At 47.6% G+C, this 26307-nt stretch overlaps 1 protein-coding gene across 1 annotated transcript in view; it reads right to left on the minus strand.

Annotated features, from left to right (window-relative positions):
• Positions 1 to 23917, minus strand: part of STIMATE (STIM activating enhancer) — a 54658-nt gene extending 30741 nt beyond the window's left edge. The window contains exon 1 of the mRNA XM_039243666.1: positions 23641 to 23917. Within this exon, the coding sequence (XP_039099597.1) occupies positions 23641 to 23800 (160 nt within the window). The 5' untranslated portion in view covers positions 23801 to 23917. The remainder of the gene's footprint in view (positions 1 to 23640) is intronic.
• Positions 23918 to 26307: the final 2390 nt, after the last annotated feature.

The following is a 26307-nucleotide window of genomic DNA, read 5'->3' on the forward strand; positions in this document are numbered from 1 at the left end:
TGTTGCCCAGTGTCCATCACAGGTGCTCTCCTTAAGCCCCAACACCTACTTAACCCATCCCCCCCATCCACCTCCCCTCTGGTGACCATCCGTTTGCCCTCTATAGTCTCTTGGTTTGCCTCTCTCATTTTTCTCCCTTTACTTGTTTCTTAAATTCCACATGAGTGAAATTATATGGTATTTATTTTTCTCTAACTTATTTTGCTTAGGATTATACTCTCTAGCCCCATCCATGTTGTTGTAAATGGTAAGATTTCATTCTTTTTTATAGCTGAGTAATAGTCCACTGTCTGTGTATGTGTGTGTGAGTGTGTGTGTGTACACCCCTTCTTTTTTATCCATACATCCATCGATGGGCTCTTGGGCTGTTTTCATGATGTGGCTATTGTAGATAATGCTATCAATATCGGGTGCATGTATCCCTTTGAATTAGTGGTTTTGTACTCTCTTGATAAATTCCTAGTGGTGCAATTGCTGGGTTATAGGGTAGTTCTATCTTTTACTTTGTAAGAACCCTCCACACTTTTCCAGAGAGGCTGCACCAGTTTGCATGCACACCCACAGTGCAAAAGGGTTCCCCTTTCTCCACATTCTCACCTACGCCTGTTGTTTCTAAAACCAAGACATTAAATGGTGGAACTTCAGGTGCCAAAAAAGGTTGATGCAAAAGCTATCTTTGAAGACAGACCTTTCTAGCGACCTCAAAAATCACACCCATGGGTCGGCACCACAGCCTTTTGATTACAGGACTGACATTTACCCCGGGCAGAGAAAAGGCTGGGTCCAAGTAGAGGAGACATCAGGCTGGATTTCCTCCACACAGTCAACAAGGGCCTCGTCTATGCAGAAGCAACTGCTAATGACACTGGGGAACCGAAGAGCCTGTGGGCGGAGCGAGTGTGAGGCTGCACAGACTGTGCAGTCCCGGCCTGACATCGGCCCCTTAGCCTTTCCCGGAGCAGGGCCAGCGGAGGAAGAGGGCTTCAGAGGCCACCTGCAATGGCTCTCGGCCCCAAAACGTCCTGCTCAGACTCACACTATGTTTTATGTAGTAAGACACAATTAATTGCTCCATTTGTCCAGCTGCCCATTCATCCTCCACACGGGTGCTGGTAGAGGTCTCAATGTAAACAGAATTATGTCACCCTCTGCTCCACTTAAAACTTCCATGACACATAAATGTGTCAAAAGCCAAACTTTACACTGAAGACGGGTGCATTTTACTTTATGTAAATGATACCTCCACAGAAAATTTAACAACAAAACGATCACAAATCCTTCCCGTGCCTTTCTACAGCAGCTAGAATAAAATGTAGGCTCCTTCTCCTGGCCAAGGGACCGTATGACTTAGGACTCTGCCTCTGGCCCCCCTCCCCCCCACCACCACATGGGCCTCCTCTCCATGCACCACACACACCAAGCTGCATCCCACCTCAGCACCCCGGCTCACATTGGACTTCGGTCTGGAACACTCTTCTCCCAGTTTGCCAACCAGCCAGCGGCTCCTTCTTTTCATTTGTGTCTTGGATCCCAGGTCACCTCCTTGGAGGCCCCTCCCAATCACCTCACGCCCAGGTATGCACATCCTGCCTTGCCCCCATTTCTCTCTCATTTCCTTGCTCTATTTTCTTTCCCACAATTAGCCTTCTCATCTCTTTACTATCTTTTTTCTCCCCCTGGAAAGGAAGCTCTGCAAGACCAGGAACTTTGGTTCTGTTTGCCCCCATATTCCTAAGCATCTAGAGGCTGCCTGGCTCTTAACAGGTAGCTGAACAATCTGTTGAACAAAGGAATTCATTTGGTCTGTCACCTCAGACATATTTAGCACACTGTCGGGTATTTATTTTTAATTCAATAAGGTCTGTGAATCTGCATGACGGCTTCTCGCTGAAACTTAGCTTGCAAGCCCTTCGTCCTGCAATAGGACAAAGTTGCTTAGCTCTTTGGTTTGGGACAAAGTAAACTGCCCACAAGACTCCCAAAGGACAGCCACGCAAAACCTCTCTTCCTCCTCACCGGCCACAGGGCAGGGAGAACCAGCCCGTCAAGGTCTCCCTCCTTTGCCCTAGATGCAAGAACCAGACAATCTGGGTCTGCAAACAGCTGAAGTGCTCATGAACATTTTTTGGTAAGGACTAGATGAAGCCAAGGTTCACAGTTAGCTGGCTTTAATGCTCCTATGTGGGGGTTCTACCAAAGGCTGAGGAAGAAATAAGAAAAAAAACCAAACTGTGTAGCAAATAAATATGCTTAGCTCTCTAAACACGGGGCTTCCTTAGGACCGCAGCTTCCCCTGGGAGCAGGGCAGTGGCGCCATCTGCTGACAATGATGACACCTCAGCCGGGCTGAGGGGGGCACTGTCCCTGTGTGAGCATCCCGTGGGGCTCTGTGTGATGTAAAGAAATAGGAATAGCTGATAAACACACAAGAAGATATGCAACCCCAATAAGGTGGGCTTTAAAACTGTGAATTAATAATTACCCTCGGCCAGATTAGCAAAGACAAAAACACTAGGTGAGGATATTAGGAAACAGGGGCTCCTAAATTGCTGGTGGGAAGGTAAATGGTACGACCTCTGGGATGTGTGGGGGAGTGGCTTGGTGATCGGTCCCCAGAGAGGGAACATTTGGCTGGTGCTGGGGTGGCCCCAGTGAAGGGAGCCCTCTGGGAGCTGGGGATGTGTTGGAGGTGGCAGGACCGACGCCTCCAGCAGGAGGGGGAGACAAGTCACCTTGTCAGTGTAACTTCCTCGTCCACACTGATGGAGGCACCAAGGGGAAATGGGCTGTCTGAGAAGGACCCTACATGCGAGCCAGCATCGGGGAACCTGGAGACATGCTGTACCTGCCCTCACCCTGAGCTGTCCCTGCACTGCTGACCCATACTCCCTGGCTGTAAATGTAGGAATTTAATTTGATCTCACAGCAGATGGAGATGTGTGTGGTTTTTTTCCCCCATCGACCCAGAGATCACTTGAAAAGTTGCAGTAGGTATTTTGGGAATATCTATTATGACTTTAACTATTTATATGCTGTGATCCAGAAGCTCTACTCCTAGAATTTTTTTTTTTTTAAATATTTTTATTTATTTCTAGGAGAGAGAGAGAGAGACAGACAGCATGAGCAGGGAACGGTCAGAGACAGAGGGAGACACAGACTCTGAAATAGGCTCCAGGCTCTGAGCTGGCTGTCAGCACAGAGCCCGACGCGGGGCTCGAACCCACGAACCGCGAGATCATGACCTAAGCGAAAGTCGGACGCTTAACCGACTAAGCCACCCAGGCGCCCCAACTCCTAGAATTTTTTTAATTGCACTCACACAAATGCCCAAAAATCTGCGTAAAAGGGTGTACTACAGCACTGCCTATAAGCGTGGAGGATTTAAAAATCACCTAAATGTCCATTGATGGGGAGGAGTTAAATGTAAATTTAAAAAGTTAGCAGAGAGCGTGCCCTACCCTTGTGATGGGTAGATTTTATGGCATGTAAATTACACCTCAGCAAAACCACTTAAAAAGTCAGATAAATTTATCTGCTTTGATATGGAAAAATGCCCCTGTTAAATGGGGAAAAAAGCAAGCCACCAAAGCAGTAACTGTGTCATGTGAACCTACTTTTATTTTTTTAAGTAATTTATAGAAACAGAAATTTCAAAGCACACACATTAACTGTGAACCATGGTTAGCTCTCTAGAGGATGGCATTACATGGAACTTTCACATTTTATGCTGTGTATTTATTTCCATAGTGTTTTAGTTGTTGACAGAGAGCATGCATTGTTTTTGTAGTTTAAAAAAAAAAAAGTCTTAAAAAAGGTTACTTGGGGGGAAAAAACAAGAATTAAAAAATGACAAAATTACAATTTTGCACATTAGGTCATTAAAAGCCTTCCTCAAACCTAACTCATTAGCAAGCCTCCTTCTGAGAGAAAAGCTTCCAGCAGGCAGAACTCCCTGAGGACAAAAAACACCTCAGCCTCTGCGACCTCATGGCTAATCAAACAGAAGAAGACGTGGCCCCAGAGCTTGCATTTCTCAGAGGTACCATGTGCAGCCCCCCCCGCCCAGGCCACCACGAGTGTGCAACCCCCCTCCTCCATCACCACACTTCTCTGCCACCTTCCAGTGGCCGCTGATTTTGGCTCAGGTCATGATCTCACAGTTCATGAGTTCAAGCCCCACATCAGGCTCTGTGCTGACAGTTCAGAGCCTGCTTGGGATTCTCTCTCCACCCCTCCCCTGCTTGTGCACTTGCTCTCTCTCTCTCTCTCTCTCTCTAAACATTAAAAAAAAAAAAAAGAAAAAAAAGAAAAAAGGTAACCACCTCCTTCACGCTGAGGACAAGAAACAATCTCAGGGGATGAAGTCGCACAGCTGTAATGTCACATGGCAGTCGTGAGGGGCACCACGTCTCCTGTGAGAGTACCATGCACTTGTCCAGCATGAGACTTTGTCTGGGCCACACTGGGACTTCACACTGGGCTTCACTTTTGAATTTTATTAGTGGAAGTGAGTTAATAAGCACCCGCAGCAGAAAAATTAATAGGAGACTGGCTCTTCTCTTGATATCAGAGTTACAAAGCTACACTTAAGGCCTTTTCCCTGGCTTCTCAACCCGGCCAATTAGTATCCAGAGTCATCTCTTTTCAAGCAATCCAAGGTGTGTAACCAGCCAGAACCTCAGCAGAAGAGAAGCAACAGACTTCATGTCCCCAGTCCCACAGCCTGGAAGTCAGCAGGGAAGAGAGCAGCTGAGGAGACTTCACTCTGCAATAATAAGCTGACCTCAAGGATGCTTGAGACCTTACTTTTTGGGTCATCAGGCGCCTAGCACCTACAACATCGGAAGTCCTCCTCGGCAGGCAGTGGGGATCCTGTCCACAGTGGTCTGGTGGATGCTGCAGGTGCCTTGGGTTCTGCTCACAGCTATCTCTCCTCTTCTCCATGTAGAACAACAGGTGGAGGGGGTGAGAGGGACAGGTGAGCAGTGCATACACCAGTAAAGGAAGAGGAAGGACGTAAAGGGACTGTGACTCTTAGGACCAGGAGCGCTGGGCTGCCCTAAGAAAGGCGGATCTGAGTCAAATTAGCATTTCTCAACTCCCAGTGTTCACTCTGTCCACCTGTCTAGTGGGATCCCTCCAATTCTTCCATGAGGATACTAACAAACTACCATCATGTGGCACGATGGTCACAAGAGGCACTTTCAAATTTTTTTTGCAATCGTCCCATTACACAGACTGCAGAGTGAGTGGCCGCAGGGATGCAGGCTAGGCAGACAGCCTGGATGAAGAGCAAGTCAAAAGGGAGGTTTGCTTCCATCTTTCTCCTGGGGCAGGAGGGGCAACAAATTACAGCCACAGGCAGTGAGGGAAAGCTGTCTGAGCAGCTTGGGTTTTACAGAGGGGCTTGCTGGGTGCTGTTCTGGGACTCACAACACATCTGCCTTCCACCTTCTCAGAAGTCTAGAACGAACATAAATACCCATCTCAGAAAATCACAACACCCTGGACTGGCTACTCGCTGTTTCGAACAGGCCTGCCTATGCCAGCTCTTTATCAGGAAGACCAGACACAATTCATGAGATGCTGGGAGAAAAGGAGGCACAGGGCCCTACCTGTCCTCAGACTCTCCAACCCAGCGATAGTGCCAGGGAGCATGCTTCCCTTGGGCTTGCTGGTCCACTGAGCGACCTGCAGGAGACCTAAATGATAAGCATCTTGGCACATCTGAGGCCACGCAAGAGGCACCAGTGGCTGTGCCACTCACGTGGGTGGGCAAGTACACAACCCAGAGAAAGCAGAACGCTCTGTCAGGAAATGACCAAAATAACCTGACACAAGTATCAGGAGAGAGGTGACCATGCCTATGTATATGCTGGGGACAAGGGAAGAGCAGGTGGCTAGGAAGAGACTTACTGAGGTCTCAGGGCAGTGAACAAACATTCTATACAAAGAAAGACTCTACAGAACAAAGCTCTATACTGTACACAAGCCAGAACTTTAGCACTTCCTCTCTCTCAGCATTGAAATATGAATTCCTTGAGCTGCTGGTATCTTTGGAAGAGGGGTGGAAAGGAAGATCCATCAACTGTGTCCTTACAAAAAAGGTACTGAGAAGACTGAACACATGTAAAAAGTCACTGTGAACACAGAACGAATAGGCTCCATTTCAATTACTAGTCCGTTTTCCTCCCACACATAACTTAGAGGCTCATTATACAAATTAGTCTGAAATGTATCTTGTTCAATAATCTTGTGTGGACTGAAGAAATTCTGATTTCCTACCAGTTAAAATACAAGCAGTGAGCAAGCAGGTTGGCTTGGCAAATAGAAAAATGTGACAAGTTGCTTCTCTGAGGCTCTTAAGACTAAAGAAGCAGCCAGGGCACCTGGGTGGCTCAGTGTGTTGAGCATCTGGCTCTTGATTTCAGCTCAGGCCATGATCTCAGTTTGGTTAGTGAGACTGAGCTCCATGCTCTGTGCTGACAGTGTGGAGCCTGCTTGGGATTCTCTCTCTTTCTCTCTGTCCCTCCCCAGCTCTCTCTCTCTCTCTCAAAAATAAACAAACATGAAAAAAAATTTAAAAGAAAGGTTATAGAAGCAGCTAACTCTTGTCTTGGATGAGATAGCCACTGGTGTCTCTGGGCTTGCTTCAACCACCTCTGAGGGCTCAGCCCACTCACCAAGATGAAATCCAATCAATACGCTCTCACTTATCTACCCAATATAGAGATGTACCAAAATTGACCCTCTTTGGCCACTCAGCATAGAAGTCTGGAATTATTAGTTACTTGGTTCAAGTGACTTGTCTTCCAAATAGATCACAGACTCTTGGGGAACAGGGATCAAGTCTCCTAAACTTTTCTCACATACATCTTCACTGTATTAGTTACACACTGCTATGTGACACATTGTTCTACAACTTGGTGGCTTAAAACACTGAAGATTTATAATCAGCTTAGCTGGGTAGTTCTGGCTCATGATCTCTTAAAAGGCTGCAAACTTACAAAGCATGGGAAGCTTGGACTGGGGCTGGAAGAGCCACTTCCAAGAAGGTTCACACACATGGCTGTTGGATGTGCCCCTCAGCTCCTCACCACAAGGGTCCTTCCAAAGATTGTCTGAGTGTCCTCAAGACATGGCAGCTGGCTTTTCTCAGAGCAAATGATCCAAGAGGGAGTACACCCAAGACAAAAGTTGCAGTTTTTAAAAATTTAACCTCCAAAGTGATATACCATCACTTCTGCCATATTCTATTGGTCACAGAGACTAACCCTGATGCGATGTGGGATATTCACAGGGTGTGAATATCAGGAGTGGGGATCACTGGGGTCTGTTGTGGAGGCTGGCTGCCACATGTGCCCTTCTATGTTCGCAGGAAATTTTTACTGAATGTGGAATGGATGAACATTTTCAGGGGGACCTGGAAGCTGCTCCTTTACTTTTCAATTCCATCTTTGCCAACACACTCATGCTCTTTGTTGCCCTGGCTAGCTAACACCCTCCAAGGAAGGAAAACCGAACCAGGCACTAGAAGGAATCACCAGTGTTTCTGTCCAACCCTACAGGAGCTTTCCCTTCCCCTTTGGTAGTTACTAAAAACAACCAAAAAGGTGTTTTCAGCCAAATTCAGCTTCTCGCTTGCCGAAACAAGGGGGCATCCAATCAGTGCAATGAAGTCTGCTGACTAGGGCAGTGTGGACCCAAATATTCCCATGGAGGGAGGGGTACCAAGAAGGGCCGAGGTCCTGGCACTTATGGCCTGCGTCAGCTGAGCAGGGCAGGGCAGACTATTTGACCACAAACGGAGACACTGGGACTGTAATTTCCCACATGGCCTCTCGGAGCCCAGAGCCACACTGTTGCACTGCTTCTTCTTAGTGTGGTACTGGTGATTTTTTAAAATTAGGAAAGTGACTCAATTTCTCCCCAATTTATATAATTCCTACCATCAGACATAGCTCCTGAGATTACAACTGGAGTTGACAAAATTTGTAAAAGGGCCCAAGAGCTAAGTTGATAAGATAGTATGTAAGGACTGGGGTCACTTGCTTTGGGTAAGGAAGGATCAAAGTGCCTTCATCCGTTTTTTTTTCCTGCCTTTTTTTTTTTTTTTTTAAATGTTTTATTTATTTCTAGGAGAGAGCGAGAGACAGCGTGAGCAGGGGAGGGTCAGAGAGAGAGGGAGTGACAGACTCTGAAACAGGCTCCAGGCTCTGAGCTGGCTGTCAGCACAGAGCCTGACGCGGGGCTCGAACCCACAAACCGCGAGATCATGACCTAAGCGAAAGTTGGACGCTTAACCGACTAAGCCACCCAGGCGCCCCTTTCCTGCCTTTGTTTATGAAAGCTATTTCTACCTGGACAGAGAATCCTAGGGTAACAAGGTTTTCCATTCAGCACTTTACAGATGTTGTTCCTCTGTCTTCTGGTTTGAATACTTTGATGAAAAGTATGTATCAGTTCTTATGTTTCTCTGTACTGAGGTTTTTTTCTTCTTGGTGCTTTCACAATTTTCTTTTTGTCATTGTTCGTCAGCAATTTGATTACGATGTGGCTTAGTGTCATTTACTTTCTGTGGTTCATCTGCTTGGGGTTTATGAAGCTTCTTGGATCTGTGTTTGCAGTTTTCATCAACTTTGGAAAATGTTCAGCCATTAGTCTTCAAATATCTTTTCTGCCCTTTCTTTTGCCTCTTCTAGAAATCCAATTACAGGTTGGCCCTCTGCTATTTTCCCATGGGTCACTGGGGCTCTGTTTGTTATTTGACTTCCTCCTGTGTTCCATTCTTAGTTCATTTACACGGACTGACTTTTCTCCTGATTATAGGTCATAATTTTCTGCTTCTTCATCTGTCCCGTAATTTTTGATTAGAAGCTATATATTATGATTGCCACATTGTTAAGTATTTGGATTTTGTGGCCTTCCTTTAGTGAGTACCGAGGTTGCTGCAGTAAGCAGTTAGGTCTATAAAACAGTTCGATCATTCTGAGGCTTCTGCCCCTTCTCTCTTTTTTTTCTTTTTTTATTTTGAGAGAGAGACAGACAGCATGAGGAGGGGGCAGTTAGAGAGAGAGAGAGAGAGAGAGACAGACAGACAGAGAGAGAGAGAGGGAGGGAGGGAGAATCCCAAGCAGGCTCTGTGCTGTCAGCATAGAGCCCAATGCAGCGTTTGAGCCCACAAACTGTGAGATTATGACCTGAGCCAAAATCAAGATTTGGACGCTCAACCTACTGAGCCGCCCAGGAACCCCTTTCCCCCCTCTCTTTTAAATCAATTCTGAGGTATAATTTATATATCCAAATGCACCCCTATTAAATACAGTTCAAGGATTTCGAGAAATGTATACACTGATGTGACCCTTACTACCACCAATATGGTAATTTCCATCACCTCCAAAAGTTATCTCCTGTTCCTTTGTGGTTGGTCTCACCACTGGCACTCTACGGCAACCACTAATCTGCTTGCTGTCACTATAGAGTCTGTTTCTAGAATTTCATATCAATGGAGTCACATAGGACGTATTCTCTTGAGCTGGAATCTTTCGTTCAGCATGTCATCCATGTTGTTGCACGAATCAGTAGTTCATTCCTTTTTGTTGCTGACCATATCCCCTCATTCGGATAGATCACAATTTGTCTACCCATTCACATGCTGATGAACGTTTGGATGGTTTCCAGTTTGGGGCAATTATGAATAAAGCTGCTATGAATATTCATGTACAAGTCCTTTTTGTGGCCTTGTTTTAAGTAAACATCTAGGGGTGACATTGCTGGGTGGTATGCCAGGTGTGATTTTCTTAATAAAACTTTCAGTTTTCCAAAATGGTTGTATCATTTTACACTTCTACTATCAATATACAAGGATGCCAAAGTTCATATTCTCTTCAGCTTTTGGTATTGTCATTCTTTTTAATTTTAGCCATCCTTGTGGGTACTCAGTGGTATCGTTGTTTAATGTGCATTTCCCTGATGAATACCTTTTCATGTGCTTATTAGCCACCTGCACATCTTCAGAAAAATGCCTATTCCAATCCTTTGCCTATTACTAAATAACACTGTTTGCTTTTTAACTGAGTTGTTAGAATTCTTCACCAATGCTAGATGCAAGTCCTTTGTCAGATATTTATTCCCCAGTCAACAGCTTACCTTTCTGTTTTCTTTACAGTCTATTTTGAATGTCAGAAATGCTTAATTTAGATGAGTCTGACTTATCTCTCTTTCTTTCTTTCTTTTCTTTTCTTTTTTTTTTTTAAGTTCAAGCTTTTTGTGTCCTACGATCTCTCTGCCTATACCGAGGTCACAAAGACATTCTCTGATGTTTCCTTCTAGAAGTGTCAGAGATTTTACTTCTGCATCCAGATCTGTGATATATTGCCGGTCAATTTCTGTGTACGGTATCAGGCTTGTTTTTAAGTTCTGTGCCCTTTCCCGGGTTGGCAGTTAAGTATGCAAAGCAACTTTCTCAGATAAGATAAAATCTTTCTAAGGTGTCCACCCAATGCTTCCAGCATTCAACAAGGCCTCTTACCTAACTGGGAAGAAAAACGTCTCCCAGCCCTAGAAACAGTTGAGCTTACAGCTTCCCAGCAGCTGTTCTTGGCTTTACCGCATGAGTTCTACCTCATGCACGCACAGATCAATGTTCAGAAAGAGACTTGAGGAGACCCCTGAGCAAATGTCTAGAGCTTTTCTTCTACGTAGTTCTTTTCTTCTCCACATTGTCCCTGGAAATTCCAACTGCTTGCATTCCTCAACTCTGTTTTCTCAACTTGGCGAGGCTGCTGGCTCTGCTTGGGTTTCTGCTTGGGATTTGGAAATTGCCTCCAGCATAAAGACCACAGGGCTCTCACCTCATTATTTTCTTTCTCTCAGGGACCCCTATCCTGAGCTGCCTGTTGCCCAGTATCTACAAAGAGCTGTTTCACACGTTTTGGTCTGTTTTCTGGTTGCTTACAGAAGATGGGCAAGCTTTATACCAGTGATTCCTTCACTGGCAAAAGTCTCTTTACCCACTTTTGTACAGGCTCAAATGTTAAATTTACCCACATGGGAGAGAGTCCTCAGACTTCAATGACAAGCCCTACAGGATTCCAATCTCAAAAGGAAAAGTCTATGGCTTTTTCCTGGCACACCTATCAGGACTACAAAAATGATTCCAATGATGCTCTCAAAGGAAAACCAAGCAGATGAAAGACAATGGGAATTGAATGGTATTAAGGAATTCCATGTGCAGAGGAGACAGGAAGTCCATAGAGGTTAGGAAAGCAGTGTCCCCATGTCATGAACTACACGTGAACACTGCACACAACGGGTGGGCAGAGCAGTGGAAAGTCCCCACAATGTGGTGAAACCCACCAGTCTGAAATCCAGGATTCCATTTAGTGGCTGTCACAACTTTAGACAGTTCACTCAGCCTCTGTGTGCCTCGGTTTCCCCAGGTATACAATATAACAGGAGTACCTGCTTCATGTGGCTAATGTGAGAAATAAATGAGTTAACATATATTTATGGTACTTACAGGGCTTGGCACATAAGAAGCACTAAAAAATGTGATTCAGTATTGTCATCAGATCAAACACTGGCCAAAGCACCTTTGGCCAAAATACCTTCAGAGCCTGTGCTCTGACCTCCCAAGCAGGGGAGGCTTTACAACAAGACTGAAAACACATCTTACATTTGCACAGTCTCAGAATACCTCCCCACAATTTACTTATTAATTACAAGAGGGAAACATTTTTCATTCGGTGGAGAGACCTAGAGGGACCACATTCCTCAAATCATCATGAGAACTTCCCCAGAGCTGGGGTAAACCCACGTCAGGTGCCTCAAGTTCTGATGCACTGAGGGGGTCACAACAGCACTTATGCAGCAACCCTCCCGCCCGCCCTCCCCCCCCCCAAAAAAAAAAAAAAACCCAACCGGAATGTAACCAGGAGAAAACATCGGACGAACCTAGTCTGGGACATTTATAAAACCACTGTCCCGTACTCTTCAAAAACATGAAGGCCAGGGACACCTGGGTGCCTCAGTTGGTTAAGCATCCAACTCTGGGTTTTGGCTCTGGTCATGACCCCATGGTTCATGGGTTTGAGCCCGTCATCGTGCTCTGTGCTGATAGTGTGGAGTCTGCTTTGGATCTCTCTTTCCCTTGCTCTCTGCCCCTCCCCTGCAGACTCTCTCTCTCTCTCAAAAATAAATAAACTTATAAAAAATTAACTAATTAAAAAAGTGTCAAGGCCAAGAAAAACAAAGAAAGGTGGAGGGTCTAGTCTAAGACCAAAAGAGACTATGGGCCCTAAGTCTCACTGCTGTCCTCCTGACCAGCTTCTGGGTGGGGAGCACCCAGTCACAGCACCAGCACCTGCCAGCCCCGAGCCTGGCCGGTAAGCCGGCCGAGGCCCAATGAGAGGCAGAGTCACATGGAGGTGGTACCTGATTAGCAATGACTGTCCTGCAACTTCAAAGGAGACCAGTATGAGCAAAGGTCATTAGGGGGAGGTTTCTTGGAAGCTGGAGAGGATGTGGCTAGGTGGGAAGGAAGGAGAAAAGCATTCAGGGGAAAGGCTCTGAGTAAGGGGAAGAGGCAGGAACAGGTTTGGCAGGTGCAGGGGCTGGGAGAAGTGCGGCCCGGGGCATCTTGCTGCTTCCTAGTGTCCGGTAGCATTACTGTTCTTGGCTTAGGCTACAGGGCAGACCACGGTGGCTGCACTGTCTGCAGCATGGAAAGAGTTCAGAAAAGGGAGTATGGGGCCCCAGGTCCAGGAGCCTAGTTGTCCTGCAAGACGCCAGGACGTCACACCACCTGAGTTCAAGGCAAAGAAGGGCCTGCGACATAACAGTCCTGGCACCTATGGGCAGCGTGAATGAGGACAAAGTGGCTCCCTGGTATGGTTCAGCGGCTCACCAGCTATGAACACCTTCAGACGGCAACTGCCCGCCCCCCATCACCTCTCCTCACCCTCGTCCCTCGCATCACCACAGACCAAAATTCAGCTTAAGCCACGTCCACAGTGGCCCAGCCCAAGCATGTCCGTTTTGGGAGGAACAAGATCAGTATAAAAAAGCTGTACGCAGAATATTGTCTCATCCATAGCAGTGGCCCTTGAACTACGGAGGTCCACAGCAAGACTACAGTGTGTTTGCCGGCTGTATTCACTGACGATTGTTACCTATTACAGCAGGGGTATTGGTAAGTTATTTACTTAAACACACTGAAGAAAAAAACAAACCCGTATGTAATCTGCTCAGTGGACTGAAAGGCAACAACATTCTTGTTAACTCTCATTTCATGTTTTTGTTTTGTTTTTGTTTTTGCTTTTTCCCAGCAACTGATGAGATTTCTCAGAGAAATTTGGGGTAGAATTACCCAGGCCCCCTCCACTGTGTCTGCAGGACCCTCCACAGCCACCTCTCTCTTTCCCAGGCTCTGGAGCCCCATTCCCTACAGAACTCAGACAGAGGGTGGGAACAGCAGTGGAAACAGCAGACCTATAATCTTCAAGTTGGCTGCCTCAGGACGACCTGCAAATATTTTGGGCCCAAACTCATCACCCAGATAGAAAACCCGCTCTGGCGCTCTGCCGCCCCCTCCGTCAAGAGGCTCACACGGCACTCAGGTCTGGGCAAGAGAGGCGATGTGCCTCGCTCCTGCAGGAGCGCGTTCTTGAGCTCGTCGCTTAACTGGGACGATGCCAGTACCTCGTGCTCTACATCATTTTTCATGTTACTAAGATGTCTTCTAAGAAAACAGAAAAGCCCATGAGGAACACTGATGAGCTTAAGAGTCTAGAGGAGTCTGGGGCGCCTGGGTGGCTCAGTCGGTTAAGCGTCCAACTTCGGCTCAGGTCATGATCTCACGGTTCATGGATTCGAACCCCGCGTCGGGCTCTGTGCTGACAGCTAGCTCAGAGCCTGGAGCCTGTTTCAGATTCTGTATCTCCCTCTCTCTCTGACCCTCCCCTGTTCACACTGTCTCTATCTCTCTCTCAAAAATAAATAAATGTAAAAAAAAAAAAAAGAGTCTAGAGAAGTCCATGGACTAGAACAAAAGCTGGGGGCAGAAAAGCATTTTGAGAGAAGTGAGCATATGAAAAATATAAGGCTGGTCCTGTCTGTGTCCTGAACTACTGTGCATACAACTTTGTCCATGAAAAAGAAAACTAAAGACAAAGCATGACACCTCTCACTGACTGAGGATAGGAAAAGCCATAGATAACGCAACACCAAGTCTTTCAAAGAAATTTTAGAGTCAAGAAAAAACACTGGTCGAGTGCCCCAGCCAACCGAGTGACACTTCTTCCCCTACCCGCGTGCCACTCCTCTGCCCCCACATGAAAGCCCACCCCAGGTAAGGCCCAGCCTCACACGAAGCGGCTCTGGGCATGACTACAGCACGACGTGGCCTTTAGAATGAAGAGGACACTCTACACGAAAGGAGAGGTGGGAGGGATGTGTCAGATGCTAAGACAGGACTGCAGTAACTCCAGTTCAAAGTCTTTTTGTCATAGGTACAGAGGTGGTTTCAGTGACTGATGACCCTTCTGTGGTAGGTACAGGGTTTCTAGAATGTACCGATAACTGGCATTCTCATAAGACATTCTTTAGCAGAGCCCAAGCCCACCAAAACCTGGGACCATGCTCACAGACCATGCTCGCCCTGACATCAGTCTTGCGGCCACACCTGGCAGCTGTCCAGGATCAAGGCCGGGACCATGCCTGCTTCCTCTACACCTGGGTGGAATGTGGTGGACAGCCAACAAAGCTGGTTAACAACAAGGAAGTGCTTCGATTATTAGCTAAAAGCAAGGTCTCTGGAGCTGGACAGCCTGTTCCTCAGGGGGACCCCATGAGATCCAAAAGGGACATGATGGGGGAGCAGGGGTGGCTCAGTCAGTTGAGCGACTGACTCTTGATTTCGGCTCAGGTCATGATCCCAGCCCTGTGTTGGGCTCCACACTGAGCGTGGAGACTGCTTAAGAATCTCTCTCCAGGGGCGACTGGGTGACTCAGTCGGTTGAGCATCTGACTTTGGCTCAAATCATGATTTCAGTTTGTGAGTTCGAGCCCCACATTGGGCTCTGTGCTGACAGCTCAGAGCCTGGTGCCTGCTTTGGATTCTGTGTCTCTCTCTGCCTCTCCCCTGCACACATTCTCTCTCTCTGCTTCAAAAACAAATAAACATTAAAAAAATAAAACCAAAAATAAAAAATAACTGGGATATGATAAAATTGCTTCAAAAGAAAGGTTCTCCGAGAAATAGTCCAAATGGAGCATGAGGTAAATGCAGAAGCCGACTTGTCATCCAATAATTTAACTCACCCTCCTTCTTAAGTGCAAGCTATAGGGAAAGACGCCCACAGCCGAACAAGGAAAGCTGTCTAGAAGCCTCTGGAACACTCGGCCACCTTCTCTGGGAGCCTGTGTCCCGTGCTCTCCAGCCCCCAGGACGGCCCTGCCCACAACTTCCTCTGGACCTCGGCTTTCACTGCCACATGTTCCCTTCCCACTGCTTCCCTCCTGGCGCTGAGCTCAAGCAGGGCTCCCCCAGGGTCACTTCTCCAGCTGCAGGCAGAACCCCTTGTCCCTCCCGCCCCGAAGCTTCCATGACCCCCCTGGCCCTGTCCAGGCCACAGCCCACTCCAGCCAAAAGCCCCCAAGGACGGGGTGTGGGTGCCCGCAGTCCCTTGTCGAGGCAGCACCCAGCACCTCACGTGGCACCCAGGCCCTCAACAAGCCCTGACGGTGCACCGTTCTCATCCTTCAGGGGCAACATACTGACCAAATCTGCTCTCCTGGGCTCCCCCGAGAGTTCGTTGAGTGATCCACAAACTGGTCACATGCAGTTCTTAACAGGGCCAGCTGTGCACCCTCCCCGCCAGGACGCTGGGCAGGGTCTGGAGACAGTTCTATCTGCCTCAGCTTGAGGGAGGAGGGTGCCACTGGCAGCTGGTGGGCAGAGGCCAGGGATGCTGAACAGCCAGCAATGCACAGGACAACCCCTGCAGCTCCAAATGTCAACAGTGTCAAGGTGAAACACCCTGGGTTAGACGGGTACCTTTCCAGTAGTGGAGTGTCTGAGAGACTCACAGGCTACTTCTACGCACATGTGAGGAAGAGGAGAATTTAGGGCTATCTCTAACTCAAGGGTATTAGCCGTACTCCTTAGGCCCCAGGGAAACACAGCAGGAGGGCTGTGGATAGGCCTCCTCCTCACCAGTTCCTGAATGGACTTGGGCACCCCCTCCCCAGGGCTCCGGGAGGCTCCGTCCCTGGGTACGACCACCATCCTCACGCAGCCACAGAGAACCCGCACGAAGGCCCGGGCTGGGAAAGCAAACCTTGGATGTAACTCGTACGTGCACAAGATGACGGGTTAAGTCAGTTCAAATGTATATTTTCATGAGATCAATGGCCATAAAGCAGCCTGAAGTTCCCGATAACATTTTGGACATTAAAAAAATTATTAAGAAAGAAAATCAGAGTAGTTTAAACAGGAAAAAAACGAGGCGAAGTAGGCAGGGGTTAGGGGAATCAGAGGGCGCGCCTGTGTGGAAAGAGAGGCCAGAAGAAGGCAGGCTGGAGTAGAGGAAGCGTCTAAGGGGGTTTGGAGTCTGATGGATCGGGCTTACATTTCAGCTCTACAGCTACTAACCAGGACCTTGTTTACTGTCCCCATTCCTTCCAGAGCACCTGGGAGGTCCATCAAGTGCTGGGCAGAAGAGCCAGCACAGTACAGAGTAAGCAGCAGGAAAGACATCGGCTCTAGTGGCCGGCGCCACCACCTGCCACCACAGGATCACACCTTACCGCCAGGGACTTGGACACAGGTTAACCACCTGTAACCGGGCTGCCTCATTCCATCCACTGCCCTCTCCAGGCCCATGTGAGGCTCTGCAGGTGAAAACACAGGGCAGGGCGAGGTGATGAAAGGAGAACATTACCTGAACTCTAGCCACCTGCTTCGGGTACATGCTAATTTGGAATTCACCAGCTCTGTGCCGGTTGTGTTGACATTTCCTACCACTGTGCAGTCTATGAAAATAGGGCTGAAGGTAAAGATGCTGTGCAAACAAGACGGCAAGGGAAATTTTTAACCTAATTCAGAAAACGAGTTACTCAAGCACTTGTGAAATGTTCTTCAATGGGACTCACGAGTGCAAATAGTGTACTAACAATGGGGATGACTCCACCCCCCGCCCCTTACATGAGCCTGATAACTGATCCAGCTTCCTTACAGACATTCTTTCCAATCCCCACAGTTCCAGAAAACTGATTCTCCTCTTACTGGGGAGCAAAGGGAACCTTCGGGAAACATACATAGGTTGCTCAAGGGCACAGTGTGGCAGAAGCAGACGTGGAAGCCAGGTCAGACTGGTTCTAGAGCCAGGGATCCTGCTATTTTTAACCACCCCTAAAATTCCTTCAAAGGGACTTATCTTCATGCAAATATTATACTAATTGCAAAGGATTTTAAACAGATTAAAGCAGTAGAGGCTTTACAGGCCCCTATAGGGCAACGCTTGACAAACAGATGTATTTAAAAGGCTAAAAAAATGCATTTCTTTAAATTATTCTACAACTCAGATTGTCCTCTAATTCAGACAACTCCCTCTTGCCCAGATTTTACTCCAAATTAATTAAGTTTTACTATAAATAAAGGAGTAGATCACCATTATGGGTCCACGCTATACCAGATAAATCAGTGTTTAGAAACCTTGAAAACTTTCTAAAACTAAAGACTCCTAACCGGCCACCACACTAACATTGGCCGTCCTCCTTTCCCCTGTGGGCACAATACCAGCTTGGGAAAGAAAAAGGGAAGTCTTCCTTAGCTTTGGCTGGCGCTCGGGAGGGAGGAAAGGAAACGGATATTTATTGAGTGTTTATTGAGTGTGTGCTGAGTGCCAGGCCCAGAGACAGGTGCCTTCTCTCCTGAGCTCCAGTTCAGCCATCACTGTGTTTCATTATCTTACCAGGTGACCACTGAGTGAACAGTTACCACAGAATAGGATATTCATGCCATCTCAACATATCATCACCACCACAGAGAAAACTTATTCATCGCAAAGTGGAAAATGTACCTTTACAAGGGAGAGATCCAGAAACCTCACCCCTCCACCAAGTAATCAGCCTTATGATTACTAATAGCAAGTCTGCCTGATGTTACATGCTTCCTGGTGCAGTGTAATAAGCACACAGCCATGTCTACAAAGTGTTCTTGCTGTTAAAAAAAAAAAAAGAAAAAGGTTACCTTAATTGAAAACCTCTTCCAGACCAAACTCAGGAAACACAGGGGTCAGTGAAACAGCTCAAACACCACAAGGAAACACCCAGAAAGCTGCAGAATGTGGGACACTGCACATGATGATGCACCTGCACTGTTAAAATTTAAAAAAAAAAAAAAAAAAAAACCTCTTCCAGACCAAACTCAGGAAACACAGGGGTCAGTGAAACAGCTCAAACACCACAAGGAAACACCCAGAAAGCTGCAGAATGTGGGACACTGCACATGATGATGCACCTGCACTGTTAAAATTTAAAAAAAAAAAAAAAAAAAAAGAGAGAGAGAGAAAGAGAGAGAGAAGGGGCGCCTGGGAGGCTTAGTCGGTTGAGTGTCCGACTTTGGCTCAGGTCATGATCTCACAGTTCATGAGTCGAGCCCCACATTGGGCTCTGTGCCGACAGCTCAGAGCCTGGAGCCTGCTTTGGATTCGGTGTCTCCCTCTCTCTTTGCTCCTCTCCCACTTGCAAGCACGTGCTCTCTCTCTCCTTCAAAAATAAACATTAAAAAATTTAAAAATGGCAAGGCCATTAAAAACAAACAAACAACAACACTGTGTGTGAGAGCGTGTGTGTGTAGGGGGAGATTTTTCTACCATTAAAGTAACTTCAAAACACAACCAAATGGAACGTGTGGAACATGACCGGCTCAGTTTTTAAAACCTCCAGCTATGAGAGATTTGTGACGTGTGTGGTAGCGTGAACATGGACTGGATATTAGATGATATTGTGGAGTTATCCATTTTCTTACGCATGATCGTGAAACTGTGATTATGTAGAAGACTGTCATTCTCAGGAGACTCAGCTGAAATTTTTTGGGGTAAAGTATGATCCTGGCTGCAACTTATCTTCAAATGGCTTGGCCAAAAAAAAAGAAAAAAGAAAAAAGAAAAAAGAAAAGTACAAGAGAGAAAACAAATGTGGCAAAACACGAACAGTTTCTTGAACCTAGGTAGAGGGCAGATATGGTATTAGCACTGTATTAGTTTCCATCTTTGCTGCATGTTCGACATTTTGCACGATAAAACTGGAACAGGGTAGGCAGACATGATTCCAGGAAGGGGTGGTCCCAGCAGGTCTATGTGAAGAGAGCACAGAGGAAGGCTGTGCACCACGTGAGAAAATGCCAGGGGCTCTTGTACAAGATTAAGAGTTCAAGGCTGCGCAGACTGGTTTGTGATGTTACTTTGAGTCTCAGGAACACTATCATTTCTCAGTGCCAGCAGTGCTTTTGTAAAACACCAACACCCTCACCCAGCTGGCTAGTCCTCACATCTGTAACACAAAAAGGGGCACAGGTAGATTTATCCAAGCTCTCAAAATGCTTGTTGTGCTAAAAACCAATTCTGTCTATACTTCAGCCGAGAACTTCAACTGTGCGCAGTGAAGGAGGCTTGCGTTTGCTTTGCATCACACGTCCTGGGAGTAAACACTCCCAAATGCCAACACACACACTGGTCAACACTGACCTTTGGCTGGCAGCTGGGCCACTGTCCTGCAGCAGACCTGTGTGCTGAGTTCTGGGACTGTCAGCTCTGCTCAGCTGTGACTCTGGGCTGAGTGACTTCATCGAGTCACAGGCTGGAGATAAAGCCACCAAAACATGAGTAACTGCTCAGCAGGCAGGTCACGACAAGTCCCTCATCTATTTATTTATTTTTGACTTTTTAAAAAATATAATTTATTGTCAAGTTGGCTAACAAACAGTGTACAGTGTGCTCTTGGTTTTGGGGGTAGATTCCCATGGCTCATTGCTTACATGCAACACCCAGTGCTCATCCCAACAGGTGCCCTCCTCTCCCCCAACCCCCACCAAGTCCCTCATTGAAAGCATATTTTTCTACTCAGACACCAAGGCTTCTCAGTGACGTCCCAGGAGAACTGGAGTGGGAAGTCCCTTAACAAGCTTGCCTCTGAGTGTGTTCAGCTTTCCTCACATACAGAGGGTAGCTTAGGCGGAGCCTCTGGAAAGCTCGCCACTTAGCAAGGCGTTGCTGACACTGAAACGTGCCTGTGGATGCTGGTCCGTAACAGTTGGTGTAGCCCAAAGAAAGGCTGCATGCAACACCTGGCACTCAAACTCTCAACCGTCTGGGCCGAGACCGTCTGTAAACTCCCACAACAGAGCCAAGCACTGCGATGGGAGATCTGAGGATCAAAATCCTCCCCTGAGATGTTAACATAATACTATAATGTTATTAATTATTAATATAATAATTATATTGTGTAGCAATCCATATATTGTTATAACATGTCATATATGATAATAATGTTATAAACTATATATTTTATATTATTATATATAATATTGTTATTAATATATATATTAACATCTCAGGAGGATTTTGATTATATATATATATCAGAGGCTGTCCTCCAGGACAAAACCCTCCAGGTAAAAAACACAACAACCTGTAAATGGAGAAGTGGCGATCTGGGTAGGAAAAGAAACATAGACAGTGGTCTGAGGATGCACCAAAGTCAAGCATGTGAAGTGATGAAAAGTCCTTCAGCCTGTGTGGCGGCTGACAGCACAGAGCTGGTCTGACAGGAAAATGGGACAGTACCTGCCCGCAGAGCTGGGGACCCGTCAGGGAAGAGAGGCAGGGAGCCCACTGCGGAGGGGGACAAAAGCACTCAGGAGGGAAGAGATTGTGACCCCAAATAGGGTAGGGACTGTTAGGCTGCTATTTAAAATATGCTCCACAATGGAGCGCCTGGGTGGCTCAGCCGGTTAAGCATCAGACTCTTGGTTTCGGCTCAGGTCGTGATCTCACAGTTAGTGGGATCGAGCCCAATTTCGGGCCCCACGCTCACAGGAGCCTGCTTGGGCTTCTCTCTCTTTCTCTTCCTCTCTGTGCCCATCCCCCACTCCTGGGCTCACTTATGCGCTCTCTCAAAAAGACTTAAAAAATTTTTAATATGCTTGATAAAACAAACAATGGAATTGATGGTGAAGGATGGAGTGGCCTCATCTTCACAAACCAAGACCTCCCGCAAGGGCCGCAAGGTGGACGCCCCTGTCGTGGGAGCCTGGCACTCTGGTGAGCAGCTCTGCCGGGCTGGGGAACCGACGCCGTGTCTGGGAAGACAAAGCCCGGGCAGAGCCAAACTGCTCACAGATGGACTTCCCTGAGACCCCCTCCACCCTCTTTCCTTGTCCCCAGCAAAGTCACTGCGGAATGTAAGGCAGCCCCCCTGAGACCGCCTCCCCACCCCTGCAAGGCCAGAGGGAAAAGCCCCACAGTTCTCTGGGCAGAAGCAACAAGTTAGGGAGATGAGCTGGGGCAGACACAGTTCTTGCCCTTCCACCTCTTCTCCCCGTCCCTCCTCCTCCTCACTGTCCCAGGACCCCGCGTCTATTTCCACAAGCTCCCTCCACGTCCAAACTTACGCTGAGCAAAAGGCCACGCTGTCGTCCGGTCTTTGCATACAGAAAGCACCAACTGCAGTGGGGTTTGCACACGTGTTCGCACAGAAGATTAAGCAAAGCGAGTGTGTCCCTGAAGGCTTCGGGGCCAGTGCCATCACTCTGAACACAGGCAACCTGGCACACTTCTCAGCGGCGGGCCACTTTGCCCCGTCATAATTACATTTCACTCTCTCAACCACAAGTATCAAGCCCTCAGGAAGAAATCAGGCCATCAGCATTAATCAAATCCACGGAAATAGCCAGAGGTAGGCTAGGAAATCTTAGGTTCGGGACCACAGTGCAAAGTAAGCCTGTAGTTCCTTCAGAGAGAAAAGGAGAACCAGCCGGAGGTGGCCGAAGTGGGAGGGGAGCGGAGCCCCACGCACAATGTCTTGAAAACACACACATACAGTTCATGCACCCAAGTCAGCAGCTGATTTGGGCTAAGTTGTCACAAATTATTCCTGGGGGAAACAAGTGGGTATCTGTTCAGCAGGGAAAACAGCAAGGCTAGTATAGACTAAAAAGGAAAGAAAAAGTGGCAAACATATGCAATCGGGCACTTGATGTAAGATTTATCAAGGCCAGGCAACCAGCAGAAAATAGCACGCAAGAACAGCCTCTTCAGGGTTACCTGAAGCCTGGGGTAACTCACTCAAATAAGCCCTGTGTTACAAGAAGCAGAACTCTAACTCCAGCAACTCCATCCTATAGGACAGACGCACACAACGGCTGGACCCCTCCCCAGTGCTAAGAAGCACACTCTGCAGAAACTTCCCACTCTGCCCACGTGAGCACAGTGGGGAAGTTCTGAGAACCAGTCATTTTGGAATTAATGCCTCTGTACAGATAGCTATAACCCTTCCTTCCCCCAAAATGCAATCACAGGGGCACTCTTAGGCCTACAGCCCACCAAAGCCTCCTGTTACTGGAATAAAGGGAAGGATGTGTGCCAAGAAAACAAGACAAACCCATGACACACAGCACACATGACAACAGGGTGGAACTTCTAGTTTTCCAGAAGGGCCACCTGGGGCTTTCTTCCCCATCAGGAAACTCTCAAGGAAGAACCAACTGGGACTTAGTACAGGGATTCCGAGACCTCCCCAGACCCTCTGAGCCTCCTCCTTCGTGAAGCAACTAGGTTGTCCAAGTCTCATGGAAAGGAAAGACACTTGAAATACAAATAACAGAAGTGGGTTGGGAAAGGGAACAGCCCGGGGAGGCTTGAGAAGCAACTTAATTAGGAAAGCTTGGGACACGGGCGGAACAGGTGGCCCTGTTCAGGAAGGAGGGGAAAGAGGAGACGTGGGGAGAAGGCAGTCTCAGTGGGTCCTGCTCCAACCAAAACAGAAAATAAAGCTGGGGGAAAAGGTGAGGAGGCAGGAGTAGTACTGGGAAGGGAATGCACGGCCTTACAATCCAGGTATGGCAAAGTAGCGGGATTTAAAGCCGAAAGGAGACAGCAAATCTTTGAGGATTGAAAGAGCAGGAAAAAGCCCAGCATCAGATTGGGGATTTAGAGATGAGGGTTAAAAGTGAGAAGGGGAGGCTAGGAAGAGACTCTAAGAGGGGGCACAAAGGACTGTTTCAATTGGAGGTTCACGGCCTGGGGCCCGAAAGTGGAGTAGCCTTAATTCGCGATGACAGGGTAGCGGGGGAGGAGGGGCGCGAGTTTTAGGCAGGTATCTCAGAAGAGAGGCGTGTGCAAGCTATAGGAGAGAGGTGGGGTGAACCCTGGCTAGAGGCTGCAGCGATAAGGCGAGGGACTCGGGACCTTGGGTCGGGAGCCAGAGCCTCCTCTAGTTTGGGAATGCTCAGCCCGGGCTCGCGGGCAGAAGGAACCCCAGTGAGGCCTTAACTCTGGAGGCAGGACGGTCCCTGAGGAGGGGCTGGGCCTACGGTGGTCGTACAGGGCCTCAGGAGGGTGGGGGTCCGGGACTCACGCATCAACGTGCTGAAGGCCACGACGCCGAGCAACCCCTGCAGGAAGATGCCGAAACTGTGCATGAGTGCGCCGCTCTCGCAGCGGCCCGCACCGGACGCGACGGTGGAGGGTGGCCCGCCTGGCAGCCCGCGGCTCGCGTTCCCGGCGGGGCCCTGCATGGCGGGCCTGGCGGAAGGGCGCGGGGTGCCGCGGCCAGCCCGCCCGCCCGGGCTCGCTGCGTGCGGGGGCCAGGCCGCCGAGCCCCGGGCCGGGAACCTGAGATAGGAGCTGTACCTCCGCCCAGCGGCCCACTCGCCGCCGCGCGTAACCCAACGTCTGAGATCGCAGCGCCCGATTGGCTCGGCTGGGCGTGGGGGCGGGCCTCGGCCGCTCCTGCCCTCTCCCTCCATGGGCGGGGCTCCGGCCGGGCGTGGGGGCGGGGTCGTGCGTCCGGGCCGCAGGTAGAGTGGACCAGGTGAGCCGGGATGCACGCACCAGGGTGAGCCCGGGACCGTGAGTTCCAGGTCGGGAAGGCAGGAGCAGGGATCGTCTGCGACTAAATTCTTTTCCTTTCCAAGATAAAGCCCTCCTAGCCTGCAGAATTTATTAAAAACACTCCTGGATTCCATCGTCAGATTCCGATTCAGTAGTTCTGAGACCCAGCGGAATAATCTGCATTTTCAGCAAGCGGCCTAGATTATTCCGAAGGAGGCAGTGAGCCAAACAATCCAAGACTCTGCACACAGGAATATTCCTTCCAGCTCAGACGTTCGGCATCCTACTATTTTCCTTTAGTACGAATATTGTGGCCAAGAGTTTATCTTAGAGTCCTCAATCTGCCTGGGTCGACTTTTTTCCCCCTTCCCCGAACATAATGTAAATGGTGATTTCAATCCAGTTGTGGTCGTTTATACCGAAAATATGTGAACATATCCCCATCTTGTTCATTTTGAACGTGCTTCATAAAGCCAAGTTGTTGGGTAACTCTGAATCTCTAACGCCTCCCTCCACACATGCACGCTTACTACCACCTTAACCCTTTGACTCCTTGCAAGGAGCTATCCACTAGGGCCTCTAGTTCCTATTGTCTCATCTACCCACCCAGCGCCTCTGCCTTTTCTGCAGATACTTCTTGTCGATGCTCTCAAGTCCCTGGCCTTCCTGCTGGCCTTCCACTTAATGGCCACATACACATGGTATTATTCCAATAGACCCTGGGCTATATTTGTGGAATAATAAATACTGATCTAGGGAAACTTTCGCTAAAAGATAGTCACCAGCAAATTCCAATTATATAAAAGAGCTAAATGCCACACAAAAGCTTTCTTGGCTAACAGGAATACTAACCTGATTATCCAGAGAAGAGAAATGCTGTTGGTTCTTTAGAGCCAATTCTCTAGCCCTTCTCTTACAATGCATTTCATAGCTCTTGGTCGTAAATGGCATTTTAGCCACGTGTACTACTGTTCGTTCCCCTTTCTGCTGAATGAACTGCTACTCATGCTGAAGGCCTGCCTGACCTCCCTCTCCAGTGGGCTTCCACACTACCTTGTGTATACTGCTTCACTAGAACTTTCCATACTGCTAAATTAGATGGCATTACATGTCTCTCTCACACAGCTATGTGAGTTCCCAGAGCGGGAACTGGTTTTTATTCACCTGTATATCCATCATAGCGCCTGGCACACAGAACATGGCAACACTTTTTTTAAATTAAATTGAATTTTAATTTATAAAATTTAAAACTCTCCACAAGTAGCGACCATGGGAAAATACAGAAAATCAGGTTAAGAAAATAAATAGGTAAGGGAAAATTGCATTACTGCCTTTAAATCTAAGAAGGTCTCTTATGGGGATGCTCAACAGTTACAGTCCATGTTTAGAGGGAATCAAACAAGAGGATGTGTACTTAAAGCAGAAGAGATTGTGGGCTGGGTATAAGGAGACTGTTAATTGCTTGAAGATATAGGCAGCTTAAGGAAAGTTGCACAGAAGAGCTGAAGAATGATGTTTTTGACAAAGTACTGCTCTGCACTTCCAGATGTGGAGGGATCCTTAAGGCCTGTTGCTGCTGTACCAAGACAAATGTAGACAAGAAGCATTCTTCCAAGATCAGGGGCAGATTTCCCAATGCCAGGAGCAAGGTTGCTGTGGGGGGAAATTCTGCTCTTCCTACCTTTCCTGACCTGCAATTAAAAAGCCCCTAAGTCCAGAGGGTAAAGGTTAGACAGCAGGAGAAGGGGGAGAATTCTGGAAAGGTTCATTTTATTAAAGTAGAAAGGAAATTTCTCCTCCTTCCAAAGATGATTCTGAGGCCCCACTGGAAAGAGTTTTGGATTTACTCTGGCCAAGATGTCTTCTTTGCTGTCAAATGAAGTTAAACACAGCTTAAGACCTGTTTTAATGTTCTTACAACCACTTAAAACTGCCATAACACACCACGAGTTTATATACACTCTTAATTACAAAAAAAACCACGCAAAGTATTAATCCAAAATAGTTATCTTTTAATCCCTTGAAGTTAAACCCATCAAACTTGACGGGAGTTATTTTAATAGGTATTCTTGTGCATATTTCTCCTTATTTATACTTTATCCTCAACTCATAACTTTTAAAATTAAGAGAAAAACAGCAAGCAGGAAGGATACAATGCAATATGCATTTTGTTTTGTTCCAAACAAGCAGC

Source organism: Hyaena hyaena, unplaced genomic scaffold (genome assembly GCF_003009895.1).
Source record: "Hyaena hyaena isolate Hyena2069 unplaced genomic scaffold, ASM300989v1 scaffold_231, whole genome shotgun sequence".
Lineage (NCBI taxonomy): Eukaryota > Metazoa > Chordata > Mammalia > Carnivora > Hyaenidae > Hyaena > Hyaena hyaena.